Raw genomic sequence first — 26099 nt, 5'->3', positions numbered from 1 at the left:
CTGATGATGATGATGATGAGGTCTGGAATTGAGCACTGTGTGTGCTGCTCTGTAGCCTTGGCTCCCAGTCACATGGCTGTTCAGCCATGTCGCAGTAGCAGGCTCCGGTTTTACAGGTTGTAATGGAAGAGAGAATGTGCAACCAGGTTCCACGCTTAGCCGGACCGCAAGGTGGGTGGTCACCGCAGATGAACTCATTCTTCCTTCCGACGTGCCTCGCAATGGCACCATTGTCGCCCTGCAGGAGCTGGAGGCCCTAAAGAACGAGCTGCTGGACTCGCTGGACACGACGGCCGCCCAGCGGGAGCTGCAGAAGCAGCGTGAGCAGGAGGTGGTGGGCCTCAAGCGCTCCCTCGAGGAAGAGGCCCAGAGCCACGAGCTGCAAGTGGCCGAGCTGCGGCAGAAGCACGCCCAGGCGCTCGAGGAGCTCAACGACAACCTGGACAACCTCAAGAAGGTGCGGTTCTCTTCTGCTCCTCTTTCGGCCCTGCCGTTGTGGGGAAAAAAAAAAGGGGCCACCTTTACTAATGCGAAACCTGGGGAGGGGCGAAGCAGGCAGTGTATAAGTGGCGCCTTGCCGTTTTGGCCAATGGAGATGAAACCGTTAGGGGGCAGAGGTATACAGCTTTGCTGCAAAAGTCTCGTATCTTTGAAGCACGAAGCTCTCTAGCGCGAGGCATAAATGAGTGTCCTGGTGTTTTAGCACCGTGGCTACATGAGATGGCGATTACGACGACACGCGACGCTAACAGCGCCAGCCCCTAAGGGGCTTCGCTCCTAATAGATGTTGGGTTCTAAGGGCAGCCTAGCCGGCTTTTGGTGTGTTAACCACATAAGCTGCCGTATCCACGGCGGCCCAGCCAGGTTCGCCAGTATGAGAACATGGTAGTAGTAGTGCCGCAGCACAGACAGTAATTTGGGATCTTCCGAAGCACGTGAGCATAAAGCTCAAAGGCGTTCGCAAATCACGCCATCTGGTTGTGATTGGGTTAAGTGGCACAAACTGCTCACAACAGACAGCTTACGTCCTGAAATGTGCCACGTCTTCAGCCTGCTGCCTTCTACGGATCTCTCCAGACCCGATCTCTGATCTGAGTCATCTCGCGCGCGGACGTTCACAGATCCCAGCTAGCACACAAGCGTGTGGCGCAGTGGTGCCATCTCTTGGGGCACTGCCGAACTGGCAGCGTTGCCCGACAACTTGTACTCCGCTCATCGCACCTCGCCCCGAAGCATGCTCCGAATCGGGATCGGGGGTGTTCACAATTCCCACACTGTCCAGTTCTTTATAAACTCCCTCCCCCCCCTCACCTTTATCAACCCCTTAACCATTTTTTCCAGGCCAAGGCGACGCTGGAGAAGCAGAAGGGCAACCTGGAGGCGGAGAACGTGGACATGGCCAACGAGATCAAGGCCCTGAGCTCTGCGCGCCAGGAGTCGGACCGGCGCCGCAAGGCTCTCGAGTTCCAGCTCCAGGAGCTGTCCGTCAAGCTGGCCGAGCTGGAGCGGTCCCGGAGTGACGCCACGGAGCGCTGCCAGCGGCTCCAGCAGGACTTCGACCAGGCCAGCGGGGCGCTGGAAGACCTCGAGTCTCGCTCCTCTCAGGCCATCAAGAGTTCGCAGCAGCTCGAGACTCAGCTCGCCGAGGCACAGGTGAGAGAGCTCAGCCTGTCTTTCATTTGGTTAATTTATTTGGGCTTGTTCGCCGTTCCACGATAGTCTTTTTTTTCTTGTCCCAAGGATTTCACCTTTCCCCTCAAGTTCGTTCACTCTTCCACAATGAGTTTTTATTATCAGCTGTGGGGCTGTTTTCACAGGTAACTGACCAAGGCCTTGATCTTTCCCCTCTGGTATTCAAGTTTGTTCACTTTTCCTTGATAGACTGATTATTTGTCCCAAGGCCTTTACTTGTCTCCTCTGGTATTCAAGTTTCTTCACGTCATTTCTCCAAAGACCCCGTGCCTTCCCGTCTGCTATTCAAGTTCATTCTCTCTTCACGATACTAGATTATTTCTCCAGGACCTTGACCTTATCCTTCCACTTTACAAACATGGTGTGCCCCAAGGCCTCGACCTATGCCCTCTGCTGTTCAAGTTCATTCCCTCTTCCACAACAGATTACCAACATGGTGTGCCCCAAGGCTTCGCGCTTTTTCCCGCTGCTGTTCAATTTTGTTCACTCTTCCATGATGTGTCCCGAGGCTTTGACCTTTCCCCTTTGCTATTCAAGTTTGTTCACTGTTCTACTTGTCCCATGGCCTTGACATTTCCCCTCTGCTAATCGCAGTTTGTTCCCTCTTCCAGTCTAGGTTACCAACATGGTGTGCCCCAAGGCTTCACCCTTTTCTCTACTATTGATTTTCGTTTGCTCTTCCATGACAGATCATTCGACCTCTCTCTTCCCTCTTCTTCCAATGATGCAGGAGCTCCTGCAGGAGGAGACCAAGCAGAAGCTGGCGCTGAGCTCGCGGCTGCGGCAGCTGGAACAGGAGCGCACGGCGCTGCAGGAGCAGCTGGACGAGGAGGAGGAGGGAAAGCGCAACTCGGAGAAGCAGATGGCGGCCCTGCAGCAGCAGCTGGCCGAGGCCAAGAAGAAGGCAGAAGAGGAAGGCGAGCTGTTGGCGCAGGCGGAGGACGGCCGCAAGCGGCACCAGAAGGAGTCCGAGGCCCTCCAGCGGCAGCTGCAGGAGCTGCAGGCGCTCAACGACAAACTCGACAAGTCCAAGCGCAAGCTCCAGGCTGAGGTCGAGGACGTCACCGTCGAGCTCGAGAACCAGCGTGCCAAGGTGGGAACCATGGGAGGGAGGGCTGCCGGTGGAGGCTGGGTGCTTTGTTCACCGGAGATTCGCAACAGCCTGCATCATAATCAGCACTGCTCGTGATATTGGCTAAACTTAATAATTCTTCTCTAAATTTTCGTACTTTATAGAATTCTCTATTCTATAAATATAGAATTCTATATTCTAATTTACATTCTGTAGGCTCTACATATCTATGGGAACATCTGCAAGGAGTGACGAAATCAATGCCTGCGAGGGAAAAAAATTGTAGGTGGAGGTCCGTACTTTGTTCAGCACAGCTTAGCAACAATCGGCATCGTATTGATCAACATTACATGTAATGTGTGTTAAACCCGAACATTGTCAGGGTCTATCGCTGCTTCTATCTGGACTAATGAAAGTGTGAAAAAAATTCACGGACGCTTGCACCCTCGTGCAAGACTCAAATTGCGAAGCTGTTGTTGGTGATCATTGAGACACAAAATTGAGTTTTAGTATCGTGGTGTCGTGGTTGACGCCTGCAGCATGGCATTTCAATGACCTTATGTTGACCAAGGCCAGAGTGAGCTCGTTGTTTCGGTTGACGTTTTCGTAAGCCACTCTGCAAGTGGGACTTATCTCTAGCGGATGCTTTGCATGCCGAGCCTCTGGAAGTGCGGCCTCTTCCTTGGCCGTGCGAATTGTTTGCGGCCAGGCCTAGTGGAGTCCATGGTCACCTACAGTAGCTTCAACATTCAAGTCGTGGCTCTTCTACAGTACAGAGCTCGTGCGCGCGACGACACGAGGACAAACGTACGAGGGGCGTAAGCTCTGACGTGTCTTTCTCGTTCTGAGCAAGTGTTACCACAATACATCGAACGCTGGAGTTTTTTGTGGCCACTATTGGCCAATCTCTGTAAGTGGGTGTGCTTAGGTTGAGCTCGAGGCACGTGTGCACGAGCGTTCGGAATTTTCTTGGTATCTTTAAACCTGTGAACACCATACACAAACTATTTGCTCAACAGCTTCGCTGTTAAAAAATTGTGGGTGGCTTGTGCTGCACTAGAACTCTGCGGGAAATTAGAACCCACGAAATGGAGGGAGGCACAACAAAGCTTAAACCGGCTGCGTAGAGCTCTAAATGGCCGATTGTTGCTTGTTTAGCGAAGACCGCTTGTCCAGACGGCCCTTTGGATCAGAGCAGTCCCTTCTAACTTGTTTTTTGGCGTGCCATTTCTACATTCGAGATACTGGTAATAGAAGAAAGTGACACCGGGGCTCTTTTTAACCAGTCCCAAACTCTCTGCGAACTATTCAACATGCAATCCAGTATTTGTTTTTCCTGTGTTGGCGAGAGTTACTTTAGCTACCTGCAGATTATCCGTGTGAGTCCGTGACTATGCAGAAGCGTCACTTGAGTTCTTTTCTTCTTTTCATCCCGGACTAGGTGTCGGAGCTGGAGAAGAAGCAGCGCAAGTTTGACCAGCTCCTGGCGGAGGAGAAGGCGGTGTCGGAGCGTCTGGCGGCGGAGCGGGACACGGCAGAGCGCGAGTGGCGTGAGAAGGAGACGCGCATCCTGGCCCTCACCCGGGACCTGGAGGAGCGCCAGGATGCCCAGGAGGAGCTCGAGCGCTCGCGCAAGCAGCTCCAGACGGAGCTTGATGACCTCGTCAACTCCCAGGGCACTGCCGACCGGAACGTGAGTCATGCTGTCATTTCCATTTTTCTCGTGCGAGATTGATTTGATTGTAGGGTTTAGCGCGCCGACGTAACGCAGGCGAAGAGGCGCGCCGTAGTGGAGGGCTCCTGGTTACGTTTGACCACCTGGGAATGTTTGATGTGCGCCGGAATTTCGTACACACATGGGTGTTTTTGCTTTTCACACGAGATTACCAGCATGGTGTGCCTCAAGGCCTCTACCTTTCCCCTCTGCTGTTCAAGTTCATTCTCTTTTCACGATACTGCGATGGCTCAGTGGGAAGTCCTTGTGTGGCTAGCCCAAGGCTACAGGTTTTATTCCCGGCTGCGGCAGCTGCCTGTGAGGTAGAGCTGGAAAGCAAGAACACCCGTGTGTCGAGATTTCGGCGCACGTTAAAGATCTCCAGGTTCTTGGCACACTTCTTAGTCCAAGAGTAGCTTCGGCATGTTAAACCCCCAAAATTTGAATTGCATTCATATCAAATGGCCTTTGAAAGGTCAACTGTAGGACATTTTAAATTTCGAAGGCCATTTAAATTGATTATGATTTCAAACGTCGTGTAGCTGGGGTATTGCGCCGTCAGAGAGTATCAAACTGATACCGTTCTTTGATCTTACTGTGTGTTTCAGCTGTGTGTGTAATTTATTTTTGCATCCACCTCCCAAAAAAGGTGAAAAATTTTTAATGTAGTTAAGCTTTTAGGGATGCTGCAACTTCACTCATCACACGAGGACAGCTTGTCACATCCAGTTGGCAGTGTTCTCTATGCACTCACATACGAGCTGTTCATCCAAGGGAACACAGGATGTGTCGCTTGTTCACTGTCACGGCTGGTCACTGTCAAGGTCACGGCTAACAGTGCTTGCTATTCATCCTGCCCCTGCCCCTCCCTCTTCCTCCCATCCATAAATATTTTTTTTAATGCTGCATCATGGACACAGACTCCATTACGATTCTTGATGTTCGGGTCGAAGATAACGGTGCTCATAAGACGTTTGTCCCCGCCGTGGCAGGTGCACGAGCTGGAGAAGGCCAAGCGGTCGCTGGAGAACCAGCTGGCGGCGCAGAAGACGCGGCTGGAGGAGCTCGAGGACGAGCTGCAGCTGGCCGAGGACGCCAAGCTGCGCCTGGACGTCACCCTGCAGGCGCTCAAGGCGCAGCACGAGCGCGACCTGCAGGCGCGTGATGAGCAGGCAGAGGAGAAGCGGCGGGCACTCGCCAAGCAGGTACCGTCGTCGTTCGGCCCTCTTCTTTTTTCTCTTTTGGCCGCGCTTAGATTGATAAGCGCAAGGTTGTTGTTATTTTTGAAGTCTTGGCTCTGCCAGTTTTCGTTAAGCCTAGTTAGGCCTAGCAGTATTCGTTATGCCGAACACCTTCGGCTGCCTGCGCAGGAATACACTTTTTCGTGGACCATCTTGGTTTGGCTCATTTCTTTGTTATGCTCAAGCTGATATCAGTAAGTGCAAGTTTCATTTAGTCTTAATTCCGCCAGTTTTGTGTTATTCCTAGTTCGTAGGCCTAACACCTTAGGCTGCCCACACAAGAATGCATTGTTTCTTGTGGACCATCAGGGTTTGGCCCATTTCTTTGTTCTCTCTCTTTTGGTTATGGGTGGCTGGTTGTGCTGGGATCGGTAAGGGCAAGTTTTGTTCACAGTTTTTCGTTAGGCCTAGTGCTGGCTGCTAGACCTAGCACCTTAAACTGTCCACATGGGAGCGCATTGGCTCTTGCATACCTTCCCAGCTTAACTCATTTCTTTATTCTTACCTCTCCCTCATATTTGTGGTCAGGTGGCCACACTCGAATAGATAGGCACTTGGATCGTGGGCTAATAAAACCTTCGTGTGGGTTGCAAATGCAGCCAATGCTTACAGAGCTAGGCTATTTGCAGTTACAACAGTTAGCAATGGCACTTTTGTATCGAGATAGGTACAACAAAAGCTCTCTCCGCTGTTCACTGTTGTAACACTCTGGGCAATTGCATCGAGCACACTTGGCAGGAGTGACGATTTATAGGAGCCCAGAAAGCGGGTACTTGCAGCCTTTCCGTTAAACTGGAGTGTGTGGTTGTGGTCGGTGGTGACTTGAGTGGCCTGCCCCTTCTCTTTGCGAAGGTTCGTGACCTGGAATCGGAGCTGGACGACGAGCGGAAGCAGCGTTCGGCGGCCCTGACGCTCCGCAAGAAGCTGGAGGCCGACATCCAGGAGGCGGACCGGCAGATGGACTCGCTCAGCAAGGCCAAGGAGGAGGCCGTGCGGCAGCTCAAGAGGCTACAGGTGAGAAATGGGGCTCAAGGGAAATAAAAGGATTGTTCAATATCAGGCAGGCTACAGAGACGAACGAACAATCAGGATAATGAAACTCGATCTAGACTCGACTCCAGTGTGGGCTTCACTGGACTTCTTATGCAACTCTGCACCCTGCTCTACTGTCCACTTCGCACTCGACGTCGCACTCACCTTTGAACTCAATTCTACACTCTAAAACTCGTACTCAACCACACACGCAACCCTTCAACATCACACTCAACTTCACACACAACTCTGAACTCAATGTCACTCATCTCCGTGCACAACGTTGCACTGGACGTCACACTCAACTTCTCACTCATGTCTCTCATCTCCATGCACGACGTACTCGACGGCACACTCGACGTCGCACTCAACTTCGCACTCAACCCCCACTCAACTGTCGCACTCACCTGCACTCCTTCCCTCACCACGGTGGTTGCAGGCGCAGGCCAAGGACTGGCAGCGAGAGGCCGAGGAGTCGAGGGCCTCACGGGACGAGCTGCTGACGCAAGCCAAGGAGGCCGAGAAGCGCGCCAAGGTCGTCGAGGCCGAGCTCGCCCAGCTCCAGGAGGACCTCGCAGCGTCTGAGCGCGCTCGCCGTGCTGCCGAGGCCGAGCGAGACGAGCTGCAGGACGAGATCTCCGGCACTGCCGCCAAAGGGTGCGTCTTGGCGCCTCCCCTCTTCAGCCCTAACCTAAGGGCTCTGAGGGCTCCCTAACCTTGCCTCCAATTCCTTGCCTCGAAGGAATTGGAGGCAAGGGCATTACAAAGGCCTGCCCGGTTTCGAAATGATATGGCAATAATTATAAACCGACACCGCACCATGAAAGTTCGTAAAAACGGGGTAGGGTGTTTTAGCTTCCGCGCGGGAGCAGAAATGTCTTTGTTTTAATGAACTTTCATGTTCGATGTCAATTTCTAATTGTTACATTTCAGAGTTTCCGTTGTTATATAGGGGGCACTGAGTGGAGCTGTGGAAGTACTCGCTTAGTCAAAGGTTGAGTGTGTTGGCACTTGTTCTAAACCTGCTGAGTTGATTTTTGCGCCAGTTGTATGAGTTTGGATTGCAGTGATTGAGTAAAAGTACGTCCTCACTTGCGGCGCTGCACGCGTGCAGCACCGCGCGCACAAAACGCCCTTTCACGGCGAGATTCCTCTGCCGCTCAAGGATAGGTCTTGGACCCATTTTTGCGGCAGGGCACTTTGCGCGAAACTCAATGAGCCAATCACCGCCCAGGTCACATGAGCTGCGAGGTCAGAGCTCTCTTCGGGGAGCTTGGCCGGTGTGGAGAGGAGCAAGTGCGCAGACCCATTCTTCTCTGCTCCCCCGTCAGAGAGGGCGAGGACCGGTTTGGACCGCCGCCGCCGCTGCTTTTGCATGCACGCGCTCCCAGTAGTGTGGCCTTCGAAAAGCGGCGGCGTTTGAGCGCTTGGCGCTGCGCGAGATTACTGCCGCAAATGAGGACGTACCTTATGATTGCACACGTCTAGCTATGCAATGCATTCAGCTTATTCACATAAATGTCCGTCCAAATCTTGTTTGAGTGCCCCTCTAAAAAGCTCAGTTAAGTGTCCCTCTAAAGTGAGTGCAGGGGGTCGTAAAGATGTGAGATGAGTATTTCAAGCTCTTTTTTTCTTTTCTGAGGACTTGTTAAAGAGGTCTAAGGATCACGACCGACCTCGCATGGTCTCATCGAAAGCGCTTGAATCGATCTATCACATTCAGCGCTGATCCAAATGTTGCTGGGTTTGATCTGAGCTTTAATTTGTGCTTTTTTTTTTTTTCGTGCCCTCGGTTTAGGAACTGTATTTCCGCATTTAAGGCCTCTGTCTGCGGCGGCGATATTGTGGTGTTGACAGGGAGGGGGTGTTTCATGTTTTTGGCTCGAACGCAGGTCCCTTCTGCTTGAAGACAAGCGCAAGCTCGAGGCCAAGATGCACGCCATGGAGGAGGAGCTGGAGGAAGAGCAGAGCAACGGAGAGATCCTCTCGGACAAGATACGCAAGGCACAGGCTCAGGTACGTGGACAACGGGGTTCTTACGGTTTGCGCATCGTTTGACAAACCACTGTAATTAAGGGGGGACACTGCTCTTGAAACAGCTTCTCTAATTTTTTAATGAACTCTGGGAAACTTGTCAGTCTTGCTGCTTTTCCCCCCTCTGATTTCAAATATTCCATTATTTTTTTAGCGATCCAATTAGTTACCAAGATAATTTGAGGCAATTAGCCATTTTTGGAGGAGCAATAGACAAACAGTTACATTCTTAGCAGCTCTCGGTGAACGTGGAGCTTGAACATTTCAACGGGTGTTTTGCTATTTCAAGGGCGCTTCGCAGGGACTCACCGCCGTCTTGTCTCTGTTTATTCAAACTCGGTAACGTCTGTATGGAATCAAACAATACTGTGGAGTTTCGAGGTTGCCTCCAATGCCTCTCTCCCCGGTGGTATTCCAGGCGGACCAGCTGGCGGCGGACTTGGCGGCGGAGCGGTCGTCGACCCAGCGCCTGGAGAACAACGCACTGGTGGCCGAGCGTCAGACCAAGGAGCTTCGGGCCAAGCTGCAGGAGGTGGAGTCTGCGTGCAAGGCCAAGCTGCGCGCGGCCACCTCGCAGCTCGAGGGACGGCTCTCCCAGGTCGAGGAGCAGCTCGACCAGGCTGAGCAGTGAGTACCCCCTTCTCTCTCTCTCTCTCTCTCTGTTTCTCCCCCTCTCTGTCACTCTCCCTCTGTTTCTCCCCCTCTCTGTCACTCTCTCTTTACATCACTCTCCCTATCACTCTATCTGTTCTCTCTCTCTCTCTCTCTCTCTTTGTCTCTCACTCGCCCTCTTTCTCCCCCCTCTCTCATCAGGTAATCTTTGGTAATCTTCCGGCACTGTTAGCTCAGCATCATTTCATTTGGCCGTGGAATCATGGCAATTGATTGGGTGGATCGCGGGAGGCGGGGACAGTCATCTCGCTCTTCACTTCAGGAATGCTTCCCTCCCTTCATAACTCTCTCTCTCTCTCTCTCTCCCTCTCTCTCCCCCCCTCCTCCATTGCGACATTGTCAGTGGGAGTGATGTCCTTCGCAATCTCTTAGTTGGTGATCTTCCGGCAAAGCTGGGCTGATTGTCGCTAGATGGCGGAATTGCAGCGATTTGTTGGGCGGATCACGAGAGGCAGGGACACTCATCTCGCCGTTCACTTGATGGGGCCTTGCAGACAAAATAAAGCCTTGTTCAGTTTGAAAGAACCAGCCCTTGGTCAGCAGTAAGGCGAAACTTTAAAAACGTATTTATGTGTGTGTGTAGCGCCAACAGCTTCTTTGTGAAGGAGACATTGTCAACGACGGTTTACTTTGTGAAACTGAGGCAAAGCCGTGATGGGGCCCTGCTGCGTTGAAGTTGACTGCAACCTGAGAAGACGTCACATTGGGGTCTTTTTTGGGGTTAAAGTGTTTGATCTGATAGGTGTTACACTAATAGGTGTTACACTGGTGTTACACTTGTTTTGCACCAGCATAAGGTGTATAACCCTGATGGCATTACACTGGCATTGTATAGGTGTTACACTAGTTTAACACGCATATATAACATTACACTAATGTAATGTAATCTACTTCGGTCAAGTTGTGACTGCAGATCCCAACCATGAGGCAGCGATAATTAATAGGATAAGAATGGGGTGGAGTGCATTCGGGAAGCATTCTCAGGTAATGAGTGTCAGCCTACCATTGTCCCTGAAGAAGAAAGTGTATGACAGCTGCATATTACCTGTACTCGCCTACGGGGCAGAAACTTGGAGGCTCACTAAGAGGGTTCTACTTAAATTGAGGACGATTCAGCGAGCAATGGAACGGAAGATGGAAGGTGTAACGCTAAGGGACAAGAAGAGGGCGGAATGGGTCAGGGAGCAAATGCGTGGTCAGGACATATTAGTAGAAATTGAGAGGCAGAAATGGGTGTGGGCAGGATCCGTAAGGCAAAGGCAAGATTGGTCATTAAGGGTAACAGAGTGGATCCCTTGAGAAGGCAAGCGTTGTAGGGGGTGGCAGAGAGTTAGATGGGCAGATGAGATCAAGAAGTTTGCGGGGATAAATTGGTCGCAGTTAGCACAGGACCGGTATAATTGGAGATCCAAGGGAGAGGCCTTTGCCCTGCAGTGGGCATAGACGGGCTGATGATGATGATGGTGATAAAACATCAATCACATTAGGATCTTTTTTGGGGTTAAAGTGTTTGATCTGGAGGCCTACCATTGTGAGTTGGCAGCTTGAAGACTCGGCCGAGTTTGTCACTTTTGAGCATTTCGAAACAATTGGAGGGAGCAAGCGGCCCCGGGCAGCGTGATGCGTTGTCGGACATTTGCGTAGGCAGTGAATGATGAGTCCTCCCTTTCTTTCGTCTGCTTGTGCAGGGAGAAGCAGGCTGCCATGCGGACCATCCGGAAGCTGGAGAAGCGCCTCAAGGAGTCCATGATGCAAGTGGAAGACGAGCGGAGGCACGCCGACCAGTTCAAGGAGCAGGTACGTGCACTGCCTGGCGTTTGTTACACTGGTGGTGCTCTGGCAATTACACTGGTGTTACACTGGCATTATACTAGTTTTACACTTTTGTTGTGCTAGCATAATGTGTGGAACCCCGATGGCATTTACACTGGCCTTATATAAGCATTACACTAATGTTACACTGGTGTTACACTTGTGCTGCACCAGAATAAGGTGTGGAATCCTGATGGCGTTTACACTTGTGTTACACCAGAATAAGGTGTGGAACAGTTGTCTTACAGATTGCCGCCTGCGCTTTGTGCTTGTTCGGAGACCCAAGTGCCAAATGGAATGTTGAGCTATGGCTTGGTGAATGTGGCATTCGCTGAAAAATCCCGTTTCCGCTCCCCTTTTGACCACAGGGCGAGAAGACCAACAACCGGATGAAGAACCTGAAGCGGCAGTTGGATGAGGTTGAGGAGGAGTGCTCCAGGGAGAAGGCTCAGCGGCGCAAGCTCCAGCGCGAGCTCGAGGAGGTGCTCGAGTCCAACGAGAAGCTCCAGAGCGACCTCAATGCCGCCCGCAGCAAGCTCCGGTGAGCCGCACTCCTATTACGCCTGCGGCTCGCTCTCTTCTCTACCGAGTGTGTGTGCTTGGTTTGATTGATTGATTGATTGTAGGGTTTAACGCGCCGACGCAACGCAGGCGATGAGGCGCGCCGTAGTGGAGGGCTCCGGATTAATTTTGACCACCTGGGGATCTTTAATGTGCGCCGAAATCTCGAACACACGGGCGTTTTTGCTTTTCGCCTCCATCAGAAAAGCGACCGCCGCGGCCGGGAATCGAACCCGCGACCCCGTGCTCAGCAGCGCAACGCCTTAGCCACTGAGCCACCGCGGCGGGTGTGTGTGCTTGGTTGCTGTAAAGCATCCATCTCTGGCAGCGGTCATTTTGCTGAAAACCATGCCTTGTGTTTGGTTTACTTGTTTGTAGGGGTGTGCGAATACTCGAATAAGAATCGAATAGTACCCACCCCCCAAATGCGTATCGCGCCCGCCCAGAATTCATGGAGTACCGCTGATGCGAGTTGAAAAGTGTGTTCTCCGGGTTGGGGGAAAAAAAAAAAAAGTCGTGTTTCTGGAACTTGCGAAGTAGCTTCTGGTTTTGCACAGAAACCTATAAAAAGTCGAAGCCTGTATATATAAAAAAAGTAAATCGATATTTAATTTGATATTCGGCTTTTTTTTCTGAATTCGATTCGATTCGAAAGTTTACTATTCGGCATTCGCGCACTCCTCCTTGTTTGCTTTGTTGCTGAAGTGTGGCTGCACCAGGCTGTGTTATCTATTTTTCAAGTGAAGTGTGCATTTCCTTTTCTTTTTTTTGTGTGTGTGCTGCGCAGCCTGTCCTATTTGCATATAAGCAGCGTCTTTCTTCAATAAAATCGTGTTAGAAATTCGGCACTATGTTATGTGCACGCGTTTCTCCTTCCACCCTGTTTTAGCGCCGAGTAATTTTTAAGCCCGATTCAATAGCCTGTGAGGAGAACACCCATATTTGTCTATGAAGTTGGTTCCGGTGGTACCAGATTCAGCTAACCATGGTGTATGTGACTCGCAGGAGAACCGGTGCCGCAACCGGCGGTTCGACGAGCCGGATGTTCAAGCGGGGATCGGTTCCCGGTGCCTCCGGCGACGACAGCCCCATTTCTCTGCCCGAGGAATCGTTGACGGAAGACGGTCAGCCCTAAAAGCTGCCGCTCGGAGTAAAAATCGGATGTCACTCCGCCTTGCCAAACAATCTTCAACAAGATGTCTTTTTTTTTTTTTCTTCTGAGACTTCCCTGATTGTCACTATGCAGGACCTTGTTAGGCGGTAGAAGAAATTGTGCCTTGTTTGCTTTACGGTCGCGCGGAGGCGGATTCTTAGCCCCACGCTAAGCCCACGTCGTAGCCGCTCGCGAATACTATAAGGTTTTTGTGTCTTTTTGTCCTTTTCTATCGAATGCAATTTTTCGTGCCCTACTGGGCACGTGATTAACGGAGCAACATTCCTGTCTGGGCTGCAGCGGCGCTTACAATCGCGGCGTCGCATCGTTGGCCTTCCTGCCTGCCAACAATGCGCTCGCTAACGAGGGCGGATTTTTTAAAAAAGTTTTTTCTAATATCGAATACTGCCTTTTTTGTAAACGTCGAGACGATTTCTTCGCTTCTGCGTCGTTCAGCACCGACGGTGCTTACGTAATAACAATAACAAAGGGCACCTGTGAAACAATGCATCTCCCCTTTTCCCCCATTGTATCCTGTTTGCGGTTGTGCCAGTGGGTTTGCCATGAAAGGGGGCAGTTTTTTTTTTTTTTCCAATCGTGCATTGTGCCGACACAGTCAAACGGTGACGAATTCGTTTAACCTTTTCTCTAACGACGCTCCTGTTCTTGCGCGCGTGATTATGTGTAATGCTTTTGAGATTTCAACACCTTTTCTCTGTTGAACTGTTTTTGTTGAGTCTTTCGATGTGACGTAAAAAAAGTGCATTTTTTCGACTTGCGGAAGGAGCGAGAGGTGTTGTTGGAAGATTAACTGGCCCGTTGTCGCAGGGGGAAAGCAGATCGCTGCGAGTTTAACTGGCCCATTTTTCGAGGCTAGTGTAACTTGTTGCAAGGTGTAAAACTGCTCCGTTGCGAGATAAACTAGCCCGATGACAGGGGGGAGGAGTGAAAGGTGAATTTATACCAGTGCGTGGTGACCTTGTGTGTGCGTGTGAATAAATTGTGTGTGTGCGTTAATAAAAATCGTGTTCTCGTGGGACGTACGATGCCTTCCGAAGTGTTCCGGAGGCGACGACGTTACCTTTTACGGTGCTCCGTTGGTGGCTCTGGCTACCAGAGTTGTCCAATCCACATTGCAATCCCTTTTGTATGCGTGCTAGTAACCCTATTCCCGTTTGAAGAAAAGAAAAAGCATCGCACGATTTTGTGAAGCTCGTTTTTTTGTACAAAACTGCAGTCTCTTGTCGTATAGAAATGAAAGAAACGAATTACGGCACGTACTAGCCACTACGTCATGAATGCCTCTGAACAAGAAGCTTGGGATTCTTTTTTTTTTTTTTTATAGGGTATGTGTCGTAGGCCTTGAGAGCAGTTGCGCAAAACGCTCACAGGGTCTCTTTTTTTTTTTTTTTTTGGCTGTGAAGTTATTTTTGTATCTTGAATTGTTATACTTTAATATTGCATCAATAAATGCGTCAAATTATTTGGAACGCTATTGTGGCTCCTTTCTTCGTCTTGCCTTTCACTGCACTGTCTTTTGAGAAAGCGCTATTGATATTTGGCTAGATTTTGTTGGCTGGCAGTCAACCAAATTTAGGGGCCTTGCGGTTTATTATCTGTGTTCAAGTTAATGACACCAAAAGGGACCAGGGGAGATTTGAATGCAAATCTAGGCATGGTTTTTGTGTACTCTGATGCCTTGTAAGTCTTGTGAGAAGTGCAGGTGGCCAGTGGATTGCGAAGGCGTTTATTTTTTTTTTATAAACTTGGGATTTGAGCGCAAGGTTTGCAAATTATGCGAGAACGTGCTAAATATACAAGTTCATTGTCCACCTGGCACTTCAGACCATCTAGACCGGCTTTTACCTGTACCCCCATCATACGACGCTTTTGCACGGCCCTTGAGCATCGTATTATTGGGGTTCTACTGTAATACGTAATGGTATGCGTTTTTAAATTCTAAATGCTGTGCCACCTTTGGGGCTTCACAAAGTGAGGAAGTATGCAGTGGTGTATGCATTTGTGATGTACATAGTGTATCATTGATAAGGATATGCTATCACAAGTGCGTGATAAGGAGCATTGATAAAAACTGGTACATAACTGGAAGGTATGCAAGGCATTAACAAAAATTACTTTCATTTTGCTAGGCATTGCGGATTAGTGCATTAGTGCACCAAGATGTACCTAACGTGGTTAAATTTTGTGTACGGCAGTTCGCTTACAACTTTCAGTGCCTGGGACAGGTTCGCTCAACATTACTCTTGACATAACCTCTACCATGAGTGGGAACTAATTCACCCTACAAAGAAATTGTTCAGTTGCAGTTTAAAAATAGTTGTGTATGAAAGCAGCAGTTTCGTCAGGGGTTTGTTTATTTATTCAGTGAAGAAAAAGCTGCACAAATGTTTATAATTTGTGTGTACAAGCATTTTATTTTGGCTGTCCAACTTTTGGAGAAGCTGTGACCGTGTAGAGCTATTGGTGCAGAGCTTGCCAGCAAAAATAAAACGAATGTAATGCTAAGGTCCAAGTAATTGTCAAGGATTCAGTGCATGACCTTTTCATTCGGCCTTCTGCGATGGTTATGACTCGAGTCGACCATCACAAGTCACAAACATCACAACAAAACAAAAATTTTTTCTTCAAGCAAAGAGGAAGTTAAACTACAATCATGGTATGTTCACATTGAGTTCGTAACCTTGTAATCATTCTCATTGAGGAAAGTGCTATGTGGTTAATTTTTAAAATGTGATGCCCAATACTGCAGCGGTAACACCAAAGCAAAGTGAAGTATGGTTTTAAGCTACTTTGAGCAGTTTCTGCATGGTGAAATATTGCCTACCCACGTCAAATTAATGTTTGAAAGCTAATGTCAACATTGGGACGCAGTAATACTATCTGTTGAAACCTTTTTCCAACATGATAAAGACCTACCAGGCATCTCAGTTTCATTAAAGGAGCCATGAAGAGAAAATACAACATCGTGTAATTTGCAAGAACTAGGATTCAGTATCTCACTCAGCTCGATTACAGCCACAAAAGATGTTTTTTTTAACGAAAAAAGAGCAAGATGTATTTAAAAACTTTCAAATTTTGCACCACAGTGACGCGTTATGAGCAAGAATGACGTCATACGGGCCAACAATAAAACAATTTTCCACGCGTTAACTGCACGTTAGCATTCAAGCAATGCGGTCAAATGGAACTAGAGGCCCCATTACAGACGTCCAGTCATGTGTCGTCGCGACAGGTCAGTTAGGCGGCCGCCAATCGCACAAACAAGGTTCCGTGACGTCATAGAAAAGTTGCGGGAAATTGGCGAGGGGGTTGCGACTGCTTCACACGTTTTCTTTAATATCTCCGTTATTGGTTCGAAGATTGGGATGATATGTATTAGTATCATTGTTATTGGGACTAAGCAGTCTTTCCAGTAAACCCAACTTGTATTTTGTCTTTATGGCTTCTTTAAGGTGTGTCAGGTACCACCTTTTAAGGCACCTGGCAACAACTATTTCCATCAAGACTACGTTTTAAGACACTTCTTGGCATAAAAACTATGAAAAATGAAGGCAGCTCTCACTAACGCCCAAGACTTGAAGGTAGCGAAGCTCTATGCAACCATCACGAAGGATTAAGCCTACGATTACAGCCGATTTGCTTCTTTGCTGCCGCAATGACCTTCACTCCATCATTGTTGCTATACGTGTGAGCTGGTGGTGGTGGTGAAAACATCTTTATTGAGCAATCAAGGGAAGGGCAAAGGGATGTGGCCAGCTGCCTTAGTTTTTTTGGAAGTGATAATCGTTGGATATCACCTTTGAGAGGCATAGGCTACGACGTTTCTTTCTCGTACCGAGCAAGTGCTGCCACGATTACGGTGAATGCTGGAGGTTTTTTTTGGGGCGAATAATGGCCAATCTCGCTCAGTGAGTATGCTTGGCTTAACAAACGTGCGCAGGGGACGCTGGGCGGTCGTCGCGAGGCACGCACATACGGGTGCTAGACATTTTCTTGCTTTTGTAAACTCCCAGGCAGTCGCCGCAAGGCCCGCGCGCTCTGGTGCATGTGCTCACGTGCGCACACTCGGAAATTTCTGGTCACGAAAAATTAAGATTTGCTAAACAGCTTTGCTGTTAATAAAAATCCTAATTGAAAAGCTGCATTGCCTGCTTAGTGTGCCAGAGCTTGTTGGAAAGTTGAGGCTCCAACAAAATAGAATACAGCAGCTGGTGCTGATTTTTGACACGTCCATACCCGGACAGTGGCTAGGCATTTGCCAGTCTTGCAAGAATATAACAGGTCTGGCAGGCAAGGACGATCCAATATCGTGCTTTAAGGTGGGCAAGCAATGCACGATTTTGTTCCTATTATAGTGGAAAAGCGATTCACCATACAAGAAAATATGATGAATGCTGACGCCCAAGTTTGGAAATTAGTGGTGTTAGTGCGACTCATTCAAGAAAAGCTGCACAATGCGTTTCTCAGTTGGAGATTGCACTGTTTTGCTGGGCATATATGTACATTCTTTATTGGAAATTTCTAGGCCATGCCAGAAGTGCATAGACCACGAAAAGTACCAGACGATCTCTCGAGTGAGGCTGAAACAGTTTATGCGATAAAGTTGGATAAAACTCCTTTCTTTCTTACAGTCATAAAATAATTTAGTTGAAGTTAAACGTTTAGGGGGCAAGAAACATTTGTTGCAGCCTAGAAAATTTTGACAAGGACTGTACCTCTTTTGCTTGCTTAAAACAATGAATCTGAATTTTACCCAATTAGGATTGAGAAATCCTAAACATTGCACTCTCCCAACTAAGCTCACAACATTACGAGAATTACATGCTGGTAGGCACTCTTATCTGAAGAAGAGCGCCACAATATTTTTATTACTGTTGGGTATACCTGCATTGATACATTAGCAAATATTATTCGAGTCTCGGCAATGAAATACCTTTACGGTTATCCATTATATTGTGATACTTTGGCGGACAGAAACACCTGGTACATTTTTTACCAGAAATGACCAGGCGATATTGCATTCCTTTTGTAGATACGAGCTCGGCACTTTTGGCGTGATGCACAATTGGATTAATCATGCATGCACCCTAGACGTGAACTGACCTAAAGGATACCAAAAACACGAAAACAGCACACAGGATTGGTCCACGAAAATAAATAAAAGAGCAAAAAAATTGTTAGAACTCCTTCGGCTCGAACTTAGGCTGTTGGCATCAGCAGCCCATTTACTCTGGGCTGCTGACTTGTCTTCCATGCCATGGGAACAGAATGCGAGTGACCAGACATGTCCTTACTGCAGGGACCGGTTATGACTGAGCGACTTTTTCCAACAGGAAGAGTCTTGCTTTCGCCGTCCACGTTCTTCTGAGAGCTACCAGTCTTATACACACCTCGGTGTTCTTTTGTTACCTTCATAATTTAAAAATGGATAGTCAAAATCCGGTACTATCGAACCATGAAAGCAGCATGCATTCGTTGCCAAAGTTATGCTTTGTTATAAAACTTGTGTTCATTAATCTAGCCACATTTCCCCCTTGCACTACATGGTTGGTCACCTTCATTCATTGACAAACATTGCGAATCACTTTGCCCCGAATATTAGAAGTAATGCAATACCCTTATTCTGGTGCTTGTATTCTCGGATAGTTTGTTTTAGTGTATTTACGAAGGTATTTCTCAGGTTCCCCTTCATGTAAAAGTATAAAATGAAATGCTTCTCGGCATCTAAATGTTGCGCTTGGTGCAGATGTACTGATATTTCTATTACAGAATACTTTTCTAGGAATCTCTGCCTTGCCCAGGATTGCATCCAAGGTAGATCAGTACATTGTTATTACCGTTGAGAATTTGAAGCATCGTTTTATTAGCTGCCCATATTTCCTGGTTTCAGCAAGGGTTTATCTACAGCAGAGGGATGGAGTAGGCGATGACCGTCGTTAGGCCTAATGTCGTGCTCCGAGCGCGATTGCAGTCGACTGGTACCCGCAGCACGATGCTCAATGGTGACATTTCTTGGCACATCGTAAGGCTTGAATTCAAAGTTATACGTCAAGCCCACACATAGGCCATTTGGCCTAACGAGGCTTTCAAGCCTCGTACCAAAAACCGGTACCCACTGGAAGTACTCACGTGCACCGTACATCAAGCTGCAGTACCAGTTGATGGTGTAAGATTTTAAAGCAAGACAATAGGCCAAAGCCACAACGCACGCCACAGTTGCTGCTGCTGTTTCAGTGAAGGGAGACATGCGAGTTTCCGTTCTCTGGTGGGTACAAGCCCGGCATTTCCTGTGCACAACCAGTGCCATCTACTGCTTCATTTGGAAAACTCCTATTACTTTATGCAACTGCTAAAAAGAGCTCCGCTGTTCTGCTTCAGTAGCCCAGAGGAAGAACATTGGATTTTGGAATGAATGCTCTGGGTTCGAGCCCCAGCTAACTTTCTCTCCAGACCCGTGATTATTTCGCTGTACAATGTTCACTTAGCTCAACTACCTACGCATTCTTTTAGCAAGTAAAAGGTGATAAATAACAAACCAGCTTCGAAAGATTTCATATTTTATAGTGCCCCCAGCACTTGTCCAGCACCAAATGATGCTTTATTCACTAAGAAATTGGACTTTCTAGAATATCATGTCGATTCTTTCGCTGAATGGCGCGTTTCGCAACGTCCTCGATGACGTGTCCAAGGCAAGTACTGAAGCGAACGCAAGTGTGCAGACAACAGCTGAGCAAACGGCAGAAAGTTTTTTGTTGCCGCCAGCCCTCCCAGATGGCGCCACCATACCGCTCAGGACTGCTGTCCACCCTAACTTTGTTTTTGACGGGATCTGTACCGCACGTTTGTTACGGTTGATAGGAATCGTTTCATGAAAGATTGGGTATGTTCATCAGCGACACAAAACGTCGCTTATGCCAGTGTAAGCTCAATGCACTGGATGGCTGCACAGCTACAAATGGCTTAGACCACACAGTATGCACTGGTACTTCTGCATCTGCTTGTTTTTCGCAACATATATTGTCTACCCCATTTTTACTACTATAAAAAGAACATGCATTAAATTTAAGTAGAAATTGTTTATTCTGCAAGCTTAAAATCAGTTTCATTGAATTTTGCGGCCACAGCCAGTTGCACAGCTGTCCTTAGTACATAATAGGTACCAGTCCTAGAAATGAGCTATGTGGCAGGCTGCATTGCCATTCCCTTTTTCCCTTAATTTTACAGCTTGTTTAATGAAGTTTGTGATAAATGGTATCGGTGTTATTCTAACGAGGCAATCTTTCGAAAGAACCAAGAACCAGACATCAATTGTCTGCATGGCCCCTTTAAATAACTTGGTGGGTCTAACCTTTCCTTACAAGTCAGGGTCTTGCAAAGGTTGAAGAGGCTTTGGCTGGAGGAAAACACCCACATGCCAGCTACGATGCCAACACATTCGCAATCAGACACACAACGAGACAGCTTTGCAGTTTCCAAGACATTTATTACTGGAGACAAGTTCAGTACACACAATTCAATATGACAAAACCCTTGCAAATGAAGCCGTGGCATATTGTGCAGAGATGCTTGTTTCAAACGTGTTTATAATTGATCGCCTCAAACTTTCGAGCTTCAGCGAAGTTTTTAAGCTGTATTTAGAAAACCCCCTCTGCTTGCAGAAGTTACGTTGATGTTATACAAAATTCCTGACGCCCCCTAAGCCCCCCAAAACACAAAACAGGCTAGTAGCTGATACCCAAACAAAACGCAGCTAAATGTCAGTCGTCCACAACACGGTGTGGGTTTAGCTTATTCAGCTTTCTCCCCGCTACGTAAGCATGTCTCTGCTCGCTACATCCGATGAACTGTTTTGATGATCAGATTTCTCGGGCCCTTGGAGAAAGGTTTTCGGAAACTACTTCAGAATTTACCAGCCTAGCCCATGTCGGTCGGCAGGCACTACAACAAACACAATTCAATCGTTCATTTCTAAGCTGTTTGTCATCGCATCACAAGTACAAAAAAAAGAAAAAGAAATGAAAACTGATAAGAATTATGACAAACCACAACTCCTCAGCAAACGGCACACTCTGGGCACCAGACCGCCACCGCGCCGGACAGCCAACAAGGCAGGAACAGCAAGCACTGGACCGGGGGCTACTGCAGGCCGCCACTACCCGTCGACGGGTGCCCGGCCCTGTGGCGAGAGTCAGTCAGACATCGACACGCCAACGGGGCGACAAACGACGCAAACGTTTGGCCAACTGCTACTTACGCCGGTCTGCTCACACAGCCACCACGCTGCTCGATCGGCACAGCCAGACCCGGCAAGCACGGCAGCTCTCCGGCCGCAAACCGCCAGCAACGCCAGGAACCCAAACACCGGCCGGACACCACTGCTCTGTCTCGCCCCCCACCGCCAACCAGCTCGGCCAATAGCAAGCCTCGATCCGGATACCTTAGGTAATGGTACTTGTTCAGAGTTGGTCACCATGAACACGACACCACCAGAGATCTTATTGAAACTGGTACGGAAAAACAATAGCTCGCGTTTTTGAGAATAAGAAAGCTTAACTTGCAATTTAGCCTAGGCTATTGATACTCCTATGTCATTTAAGATGAAAGATGGTAAATTTAGGCCTCAAACAAGTCATTAAATAATCTGAACCGAAATGTTTTGAACTAGGATCTCTTGCTTACCGCACAAAGTTGCACGGCAACCTTATCTGCTTTGTGCAGCTCCCCGTCTATGTTGCAGCTAAGTTTCTTAGCATTTTGGGGATGAGTTAAAGGGGAGGGGGGGAGGTTGGTTGAGGGGTAAGGGGGGGGGAGGTGAGGTGGGGAGGGGTGTCTCGCACAGCAAGGACTCGGCACCTGCCCGCCGGAAAGCGCCGCCCGAACTCAGCACGGCCGGAGACTCGGCGAACCCGCCTTTGCGATCATGCGCCACCGCCTTACCAACACCCCTCAGCGCCTGCAGTCACAGACAGGGGGGCAACAACCAGAATGGCACAGGGTCAGCCGCTGCCAATCAACTCTCGCAGCTCCCATCTCCCCCCATCCCCCACTTACGCAAATTCTCAATTCTTGCCATTTCCCCAGTAAGTCGTTTTTTCCCCCCCTGACACTTCATTTACGCGCGCTTAATGCACAATGCCGAAAACCAACTGTTGTAATAATAATAATACGTGTACACATCACAAATCAGACAGAAGCTACTTAGCTACCACCCCAAAGATGCAAGCTGATGAAAGGCCCACTCCTAAATAATTGAGGGGTAGCCACTCTACAGCCCTTTCCTTCCAAAGGAAATAAGGAATTTAACTTGCATCAGCTGCGGTAGGTTTTCGATACTCCTTAACATTTTCTCTACAACAGTACACGCCACTGAGCTACGACTTGCAAAAGAATTTCGGAAAATACAAAGCATGCACATATAATTCCAAAATTGTGGGAAAGGAATTTCAAAAAAAGAAAAAAAAGAAAAACCCAGTACAACACAGCAAAGTCGACAGTCGAGTACTACAACTAAAGATTACAAAATTAAGTATTTGGAAAAATACTGCAAAACAAAAGCAATATGAGACGGTAAACGCCACCCAAAGACAAGTCACAAGCAAAATTGCTTTAAAAAAAAAAAGGCAAGCTTCTACAAATCTAATCGTAGCTTTGCAAGCACAATGCATCACAATATTTCGAAAAGACTGCGATGCCAAGGGTACATATCTAAGAGACTACATAATCGAACGCCGTTTAAAGTGTGCCCTTGGTTACAACATTGCTGAAGTGCGCAGGAAAATTAGGACATACTTGCTGTACGACATTATACAATGCAAAAAATGGATTGGTTGAAGCAAGCCTGAACAGCAATGCTCCACAACCCTAGCGCAAGTGAGAAAATACTTTTCATTAAGATGAGAAAAAAAGGAGTTTCACAATTGTTACGCTTTTTCTGCACTGTCACACATGAAGTCCATGAACTGATTGAAGAAAGACAAACTTAGCAGCTGTGAGCAAAAAGGAAGACTTACGCAAGCACATAATACGGAAGAAAAAACATCAATGAGGATTGGCGTTTGCCTAAGACTGCAGCACGCGGACCGACATGCTGAACCCGACATCAAAAACACAGCCCAAGGCAAATCCTCACATGTCTCGGTCGGAGTCCGGTGTTTTGGACCGGGAACGGCGATCGCGGTCCGGCGACCGTTCCTCCCTTGCACCACCGTTGGACTCTGCTGGCTCTGGAGGTGGTGAGGTGCCCTTCTGGCGCGGACTGAGTGACGCCGACCGTGACCTCGAACGGGCTTGGGCCTTCCCCTTTCCTTTCGGGCTCCGTGACGGGCTACGGGCGTCGCCGTTCACGGATTGGCTACGGCTGCGGCGCGACTTGCTCAGGCTCCTCCTCTCCTGGGACTTGCTGCGGCTGTGGCCCCGTGAACGGCTGCGCTCCTTGGACTTGGGGGGGCTCCGCTCCTTCGACTTGGACCGGCTGTGGCCCTTGCTCCGGCTGCGGCCTTCAGACTTTGACCGGCTTCGTTCTTTCGACTTGGAGTGGCTCCTCTCCTTAGATTTGGACCGGCTCCGCTGCTTCGACTTGGATCGGCTGCGTTCCTTTGAGCGACTTCGGCCCCTCGACTTGGACCGACTTCTGTCCCTCGATTTGGATCGGCTCCGCTTGGCTTCGCGGCGCCGTGACCGGCTCCTGCTGCGGTCCCTGGACTTGCTGCGACTCTTGCGGCGGTCCCTTGAGGGGCTCCGGCTCTTGCGACGGTCCTTTGAGCGGCTCCGGCTCTTGCGACGGTCCTTTGAGCGGCTCCGGCTCTTGCGCGAGCGGCTACTGGAACGCTTCCGGTCCCTCGAACGGCTCCGAGACCTGAGGGAAAAAAACACATCAAAAAGAGAACAGATTTAATAGGTTCAGCAATTGTTGTGTCTTCGCCCAGGCCAGTCGATCAGTTCTAGAAACATGTTCTAAAGTGTTCCAAACTGAGACAAAATGTACAATACAGCAGATCCACACGCAAGTCTTTGCATGCAAGACTAGAAACAGAAGAAAACAAAAGAGACGCAGGCGTTGCTACTGTTGTGTTGGTTTTGCGGTACCAATGCCACATTAGAATAATTTTGCTATGGTGAGATTTTGCAGACACTCCATACAGTTAACAAGTTCAACTGCACATATCACAGCCGAGCTCGGAAGCCATGCTCTGCCCACCTCCGCGACCGGGAACTTGACCGCTGGCGCCGGGACCGGCTTCCGGACCGTCTCCGAGACCTGGACGTTGACCGTCGTCGGCTCCTGCCCAGCAGAATTTTATTTTAACCGAATCAGTTGTGTTTCAAACACCTCTCCCACAGTGCAGCAGCACACAAACAGAAAGCGAATAAAAAGCATCCCTTTAATTTAACCCTTTCAGCCCTGCTTTTTTTTATTTCGAACAAACATTTTTTTTCTGCGTGTTTTTGTACACTTTGGACTTTAGAAGCACAGAAATGAAAAATTACGCTAATAGTGCAAGTATTTATTAATTTGCAGACACAACAAATAATTAGGTCATAAGGCAATTAAAAATTTTCTTGTAAATGTTTTTGTTCTTTTTGTCGCAAAACCTATAACACCCCCTGATCTTAGAGAAAATATACAAAGCTTGTAATATAAGCTTTTACGGATTTATAGACATTTTGAAAAATCGGAATTTCCGTTTCCTTACCCGCCCTGTCGTCATAACCTGTGTTCGCTGAAGCTTGTTTCATATCGTCCAGCCCCGCGAAAACTCAACAATGGTGATGTCTATCACAAGAGGCGCCCTTGAACTTCCCTCGCCCAGAAAACTAGCAGTTTTCGCTTTGTTCTTAAGGCGCTAGAGGATATTATGTGTTGTGTCGTCAAATGACGACGCCAGGGCCGAAAGGGTTACAGCAACTTCTGCTCCAATCCCCATAAACAGTGGTGCTGTTTTATGTACAAAGTTACGACGCTCGTATTAACGTGGCCTAAGCAAGGTCTAGAAAACCAGTAACAGACACAACAAAGGTGTGAACGTCTCGTTTGATATTCGCAACATGCACCGTTTACGGCGGGCCACCCAGCAAGCAAAATCGCTAACGACCGTCACGCTACACATCCCCCTGGCGGCAAAACTAATGAGGGCGTACATACGCATTCGAATGCATGCGCTTCGGCGTTCGGCGGATACGCACATTCGCGCAGCATACGAACAAAGACAGTGCCCCCTCAAAGAGAATCAAATAATGCGCGACCACATTTAGCACCCGCTCAGAACTCCCAGTGCATGCATGCAACCGCACCGCGCAGACAAAATGGCCGCTGCTCTTATCGAATCGCGCCTTTTGTTCTATCAATCCAACCCGACGAATTGGCCGAGAGAACGCAATGCTACCAGCAAACAAAGCAAATCGAGCGACACGTACCGTGACCGGCTCCTGCGACTCCTCGATTTGGAACGTGATCGCCTCGCCGATCGGCCGCCAGCCCGTGAAGACTGCCGGTGCGATTCGGCAGGCCTGCCGTAGCGCGCCATTTGCACGCGCAGTTCGCGGCCGTCCAGAACGTAGCCGTCCAGCGAGTCCATGGCGTCTTCGCAGTCGCGCTTGTCGTAGAAGCGCACGAAGGCAAAACCGCGGGACTCGCGCGTGTAGGGGTGCCGCGGAATGTAGACGTCGCCAACGTCACCGTACTTCTCGAAGACGCGCTTGAGGTCTTCCGGAGTAGTGCGATAAGTGAGGTTGTCCACTTTGAGCGACGTCATGCCCTCGATAGTCGGCGGGGCCCGACCGTAACTCATCGCGGCGTTAATTCAAAGCCGCTCAGCGGCTGCCGGAGATGAAAGAATTATGCCTCCTTTGTTCCACAGTGCAACAGTAGCTAACGCGACACGAGCAACACACAAGATGGCGATTGGCAAATTTACTTATTGTGGCCGCGCCGCCGCGCCGCAGTTGTGTCCTGTCCAAGTAGATTTGCCGGTTGTCAAAGCACGTTGAATTTTATATATTCCAACATCATTATTTGAAAATAAATAAATAGCTTCGTAAAAAATTTTGGACTGTTGTCTACACTAAACATTACAATAAGGAAATTCGGGAGCTGTC

The 26099-nt window shown here is 48.8% G+C and overlaps 2 protein-coding genes across 6 annotated transcripts in view; one reads left to right on the top strand and one right to left on the bottom strand.

Moving 5' to 3' along the window:
* The window catches only part of Zip (myosin heavy chain 10), an 80388-nt gene extending 65915 nt beyond the window's left edge, over positions 1–14473 (top strand). For both annotated transcript variants that reach the window (XM_077670120.1, XM_077670119.1), the window contains 12 exons: positions 245–457; positions 1342–1653; positions 2423–2785; positions 4206–4457; positions 5471–5683; positions 6572–6733; positions 7191–7408; positions 8644–8767; positions 9204–9412; positions 11146–11254; positions 11638–11810; positions 12836–14473. In XM_077670120.1, the coding sequence (XP_077526246.1) occupies positions 245–457; positions 1342–1653; positions 2423–2785; positions 4206–4457; positions 5471–5683; positions 6572–6733; positions 7191–7408; positions 8644–8767; positions 9204–9412; positions 11146–11254; positions 11638–11810; positions 12836–12965 (2478 nt within the window). In that variant the 3' untranslated portion in view covers positions 12966–14473. The remainder of the gene's footprint in view (positions 1–244; positions 458–1341; positions 1654–2422; positions 2786–4205; positions 4458–5470; positions 5684–6571; positions 6734–7190; positions 7409–8643; positions 8768–9203; positions 9413–11145; positions 11255–11637; positions 11811–12835) is intronic.
* A 5993-nt stretch (positions 14474–20466) lies between these two features.
* On the bottom strand, positions 20467–25929 carry LOC144138049 (uncharacterized). Of its 4 annotated transcripts, XR_013315805.1 has the most exons (5): positions 25419–25929; positions 24202–24285; positions 23134–23859; positions 21259–21957; positions 20467–21180 (listed from the first exon to the last, which is right to left on the bottom strand). XR_013315805.1 is itself a non-coding variant. In XM_077670117.1 (4 exons), the coding sequence occupies exons 1-4, from the start codon at positions 25790–25792 to the stop codon at positions 21951–21953; spliced, it is 1191 nt and encodes a 396-aa protein (XP_077526243.1). In that variant the 5' UTR covers positions 25793–25929; the 3' UTR covers positions 20467–21950. The 4 variants fall into 4 exon arrangements, 3 of the variants coding, with proteins under 3 accessions (XP_077526243.1, XP_077526242.1, XP_077526244.1); XM_077670117.1 differs by having other exon boundaries at positions 20467–21957; XM_077670116.1 differs by lacking the exon at positions 21259–21957.
* Between the last annotated feature and the right edge of the window lie 170 nt (positions 25930–26099).

The sequence above is a fragment of the Haemaphysalis longicornis genome, unplaced genomic scaffold (genome assembly GCF_048455015.1).
Source record: "Haemaphysalis longicornis isolate Haplotype H1 unplaced genomic scaffold, Haemaphysalis longicornis Haplotype H1 scaffold_5, whole genome shotgun sequence".
In the NCBI taxonomy this organism is placed as follows: domain Eukaryota; kingdom Metazoa; phylum Arthropoda; class Arachnida; order Ixodida; family Ixodidae; genus Haemaphysalis; species Haemaphysalis longicornis.
This window is presented reverse-complemented; position numbering and strand designations above follow the sequence as displayed.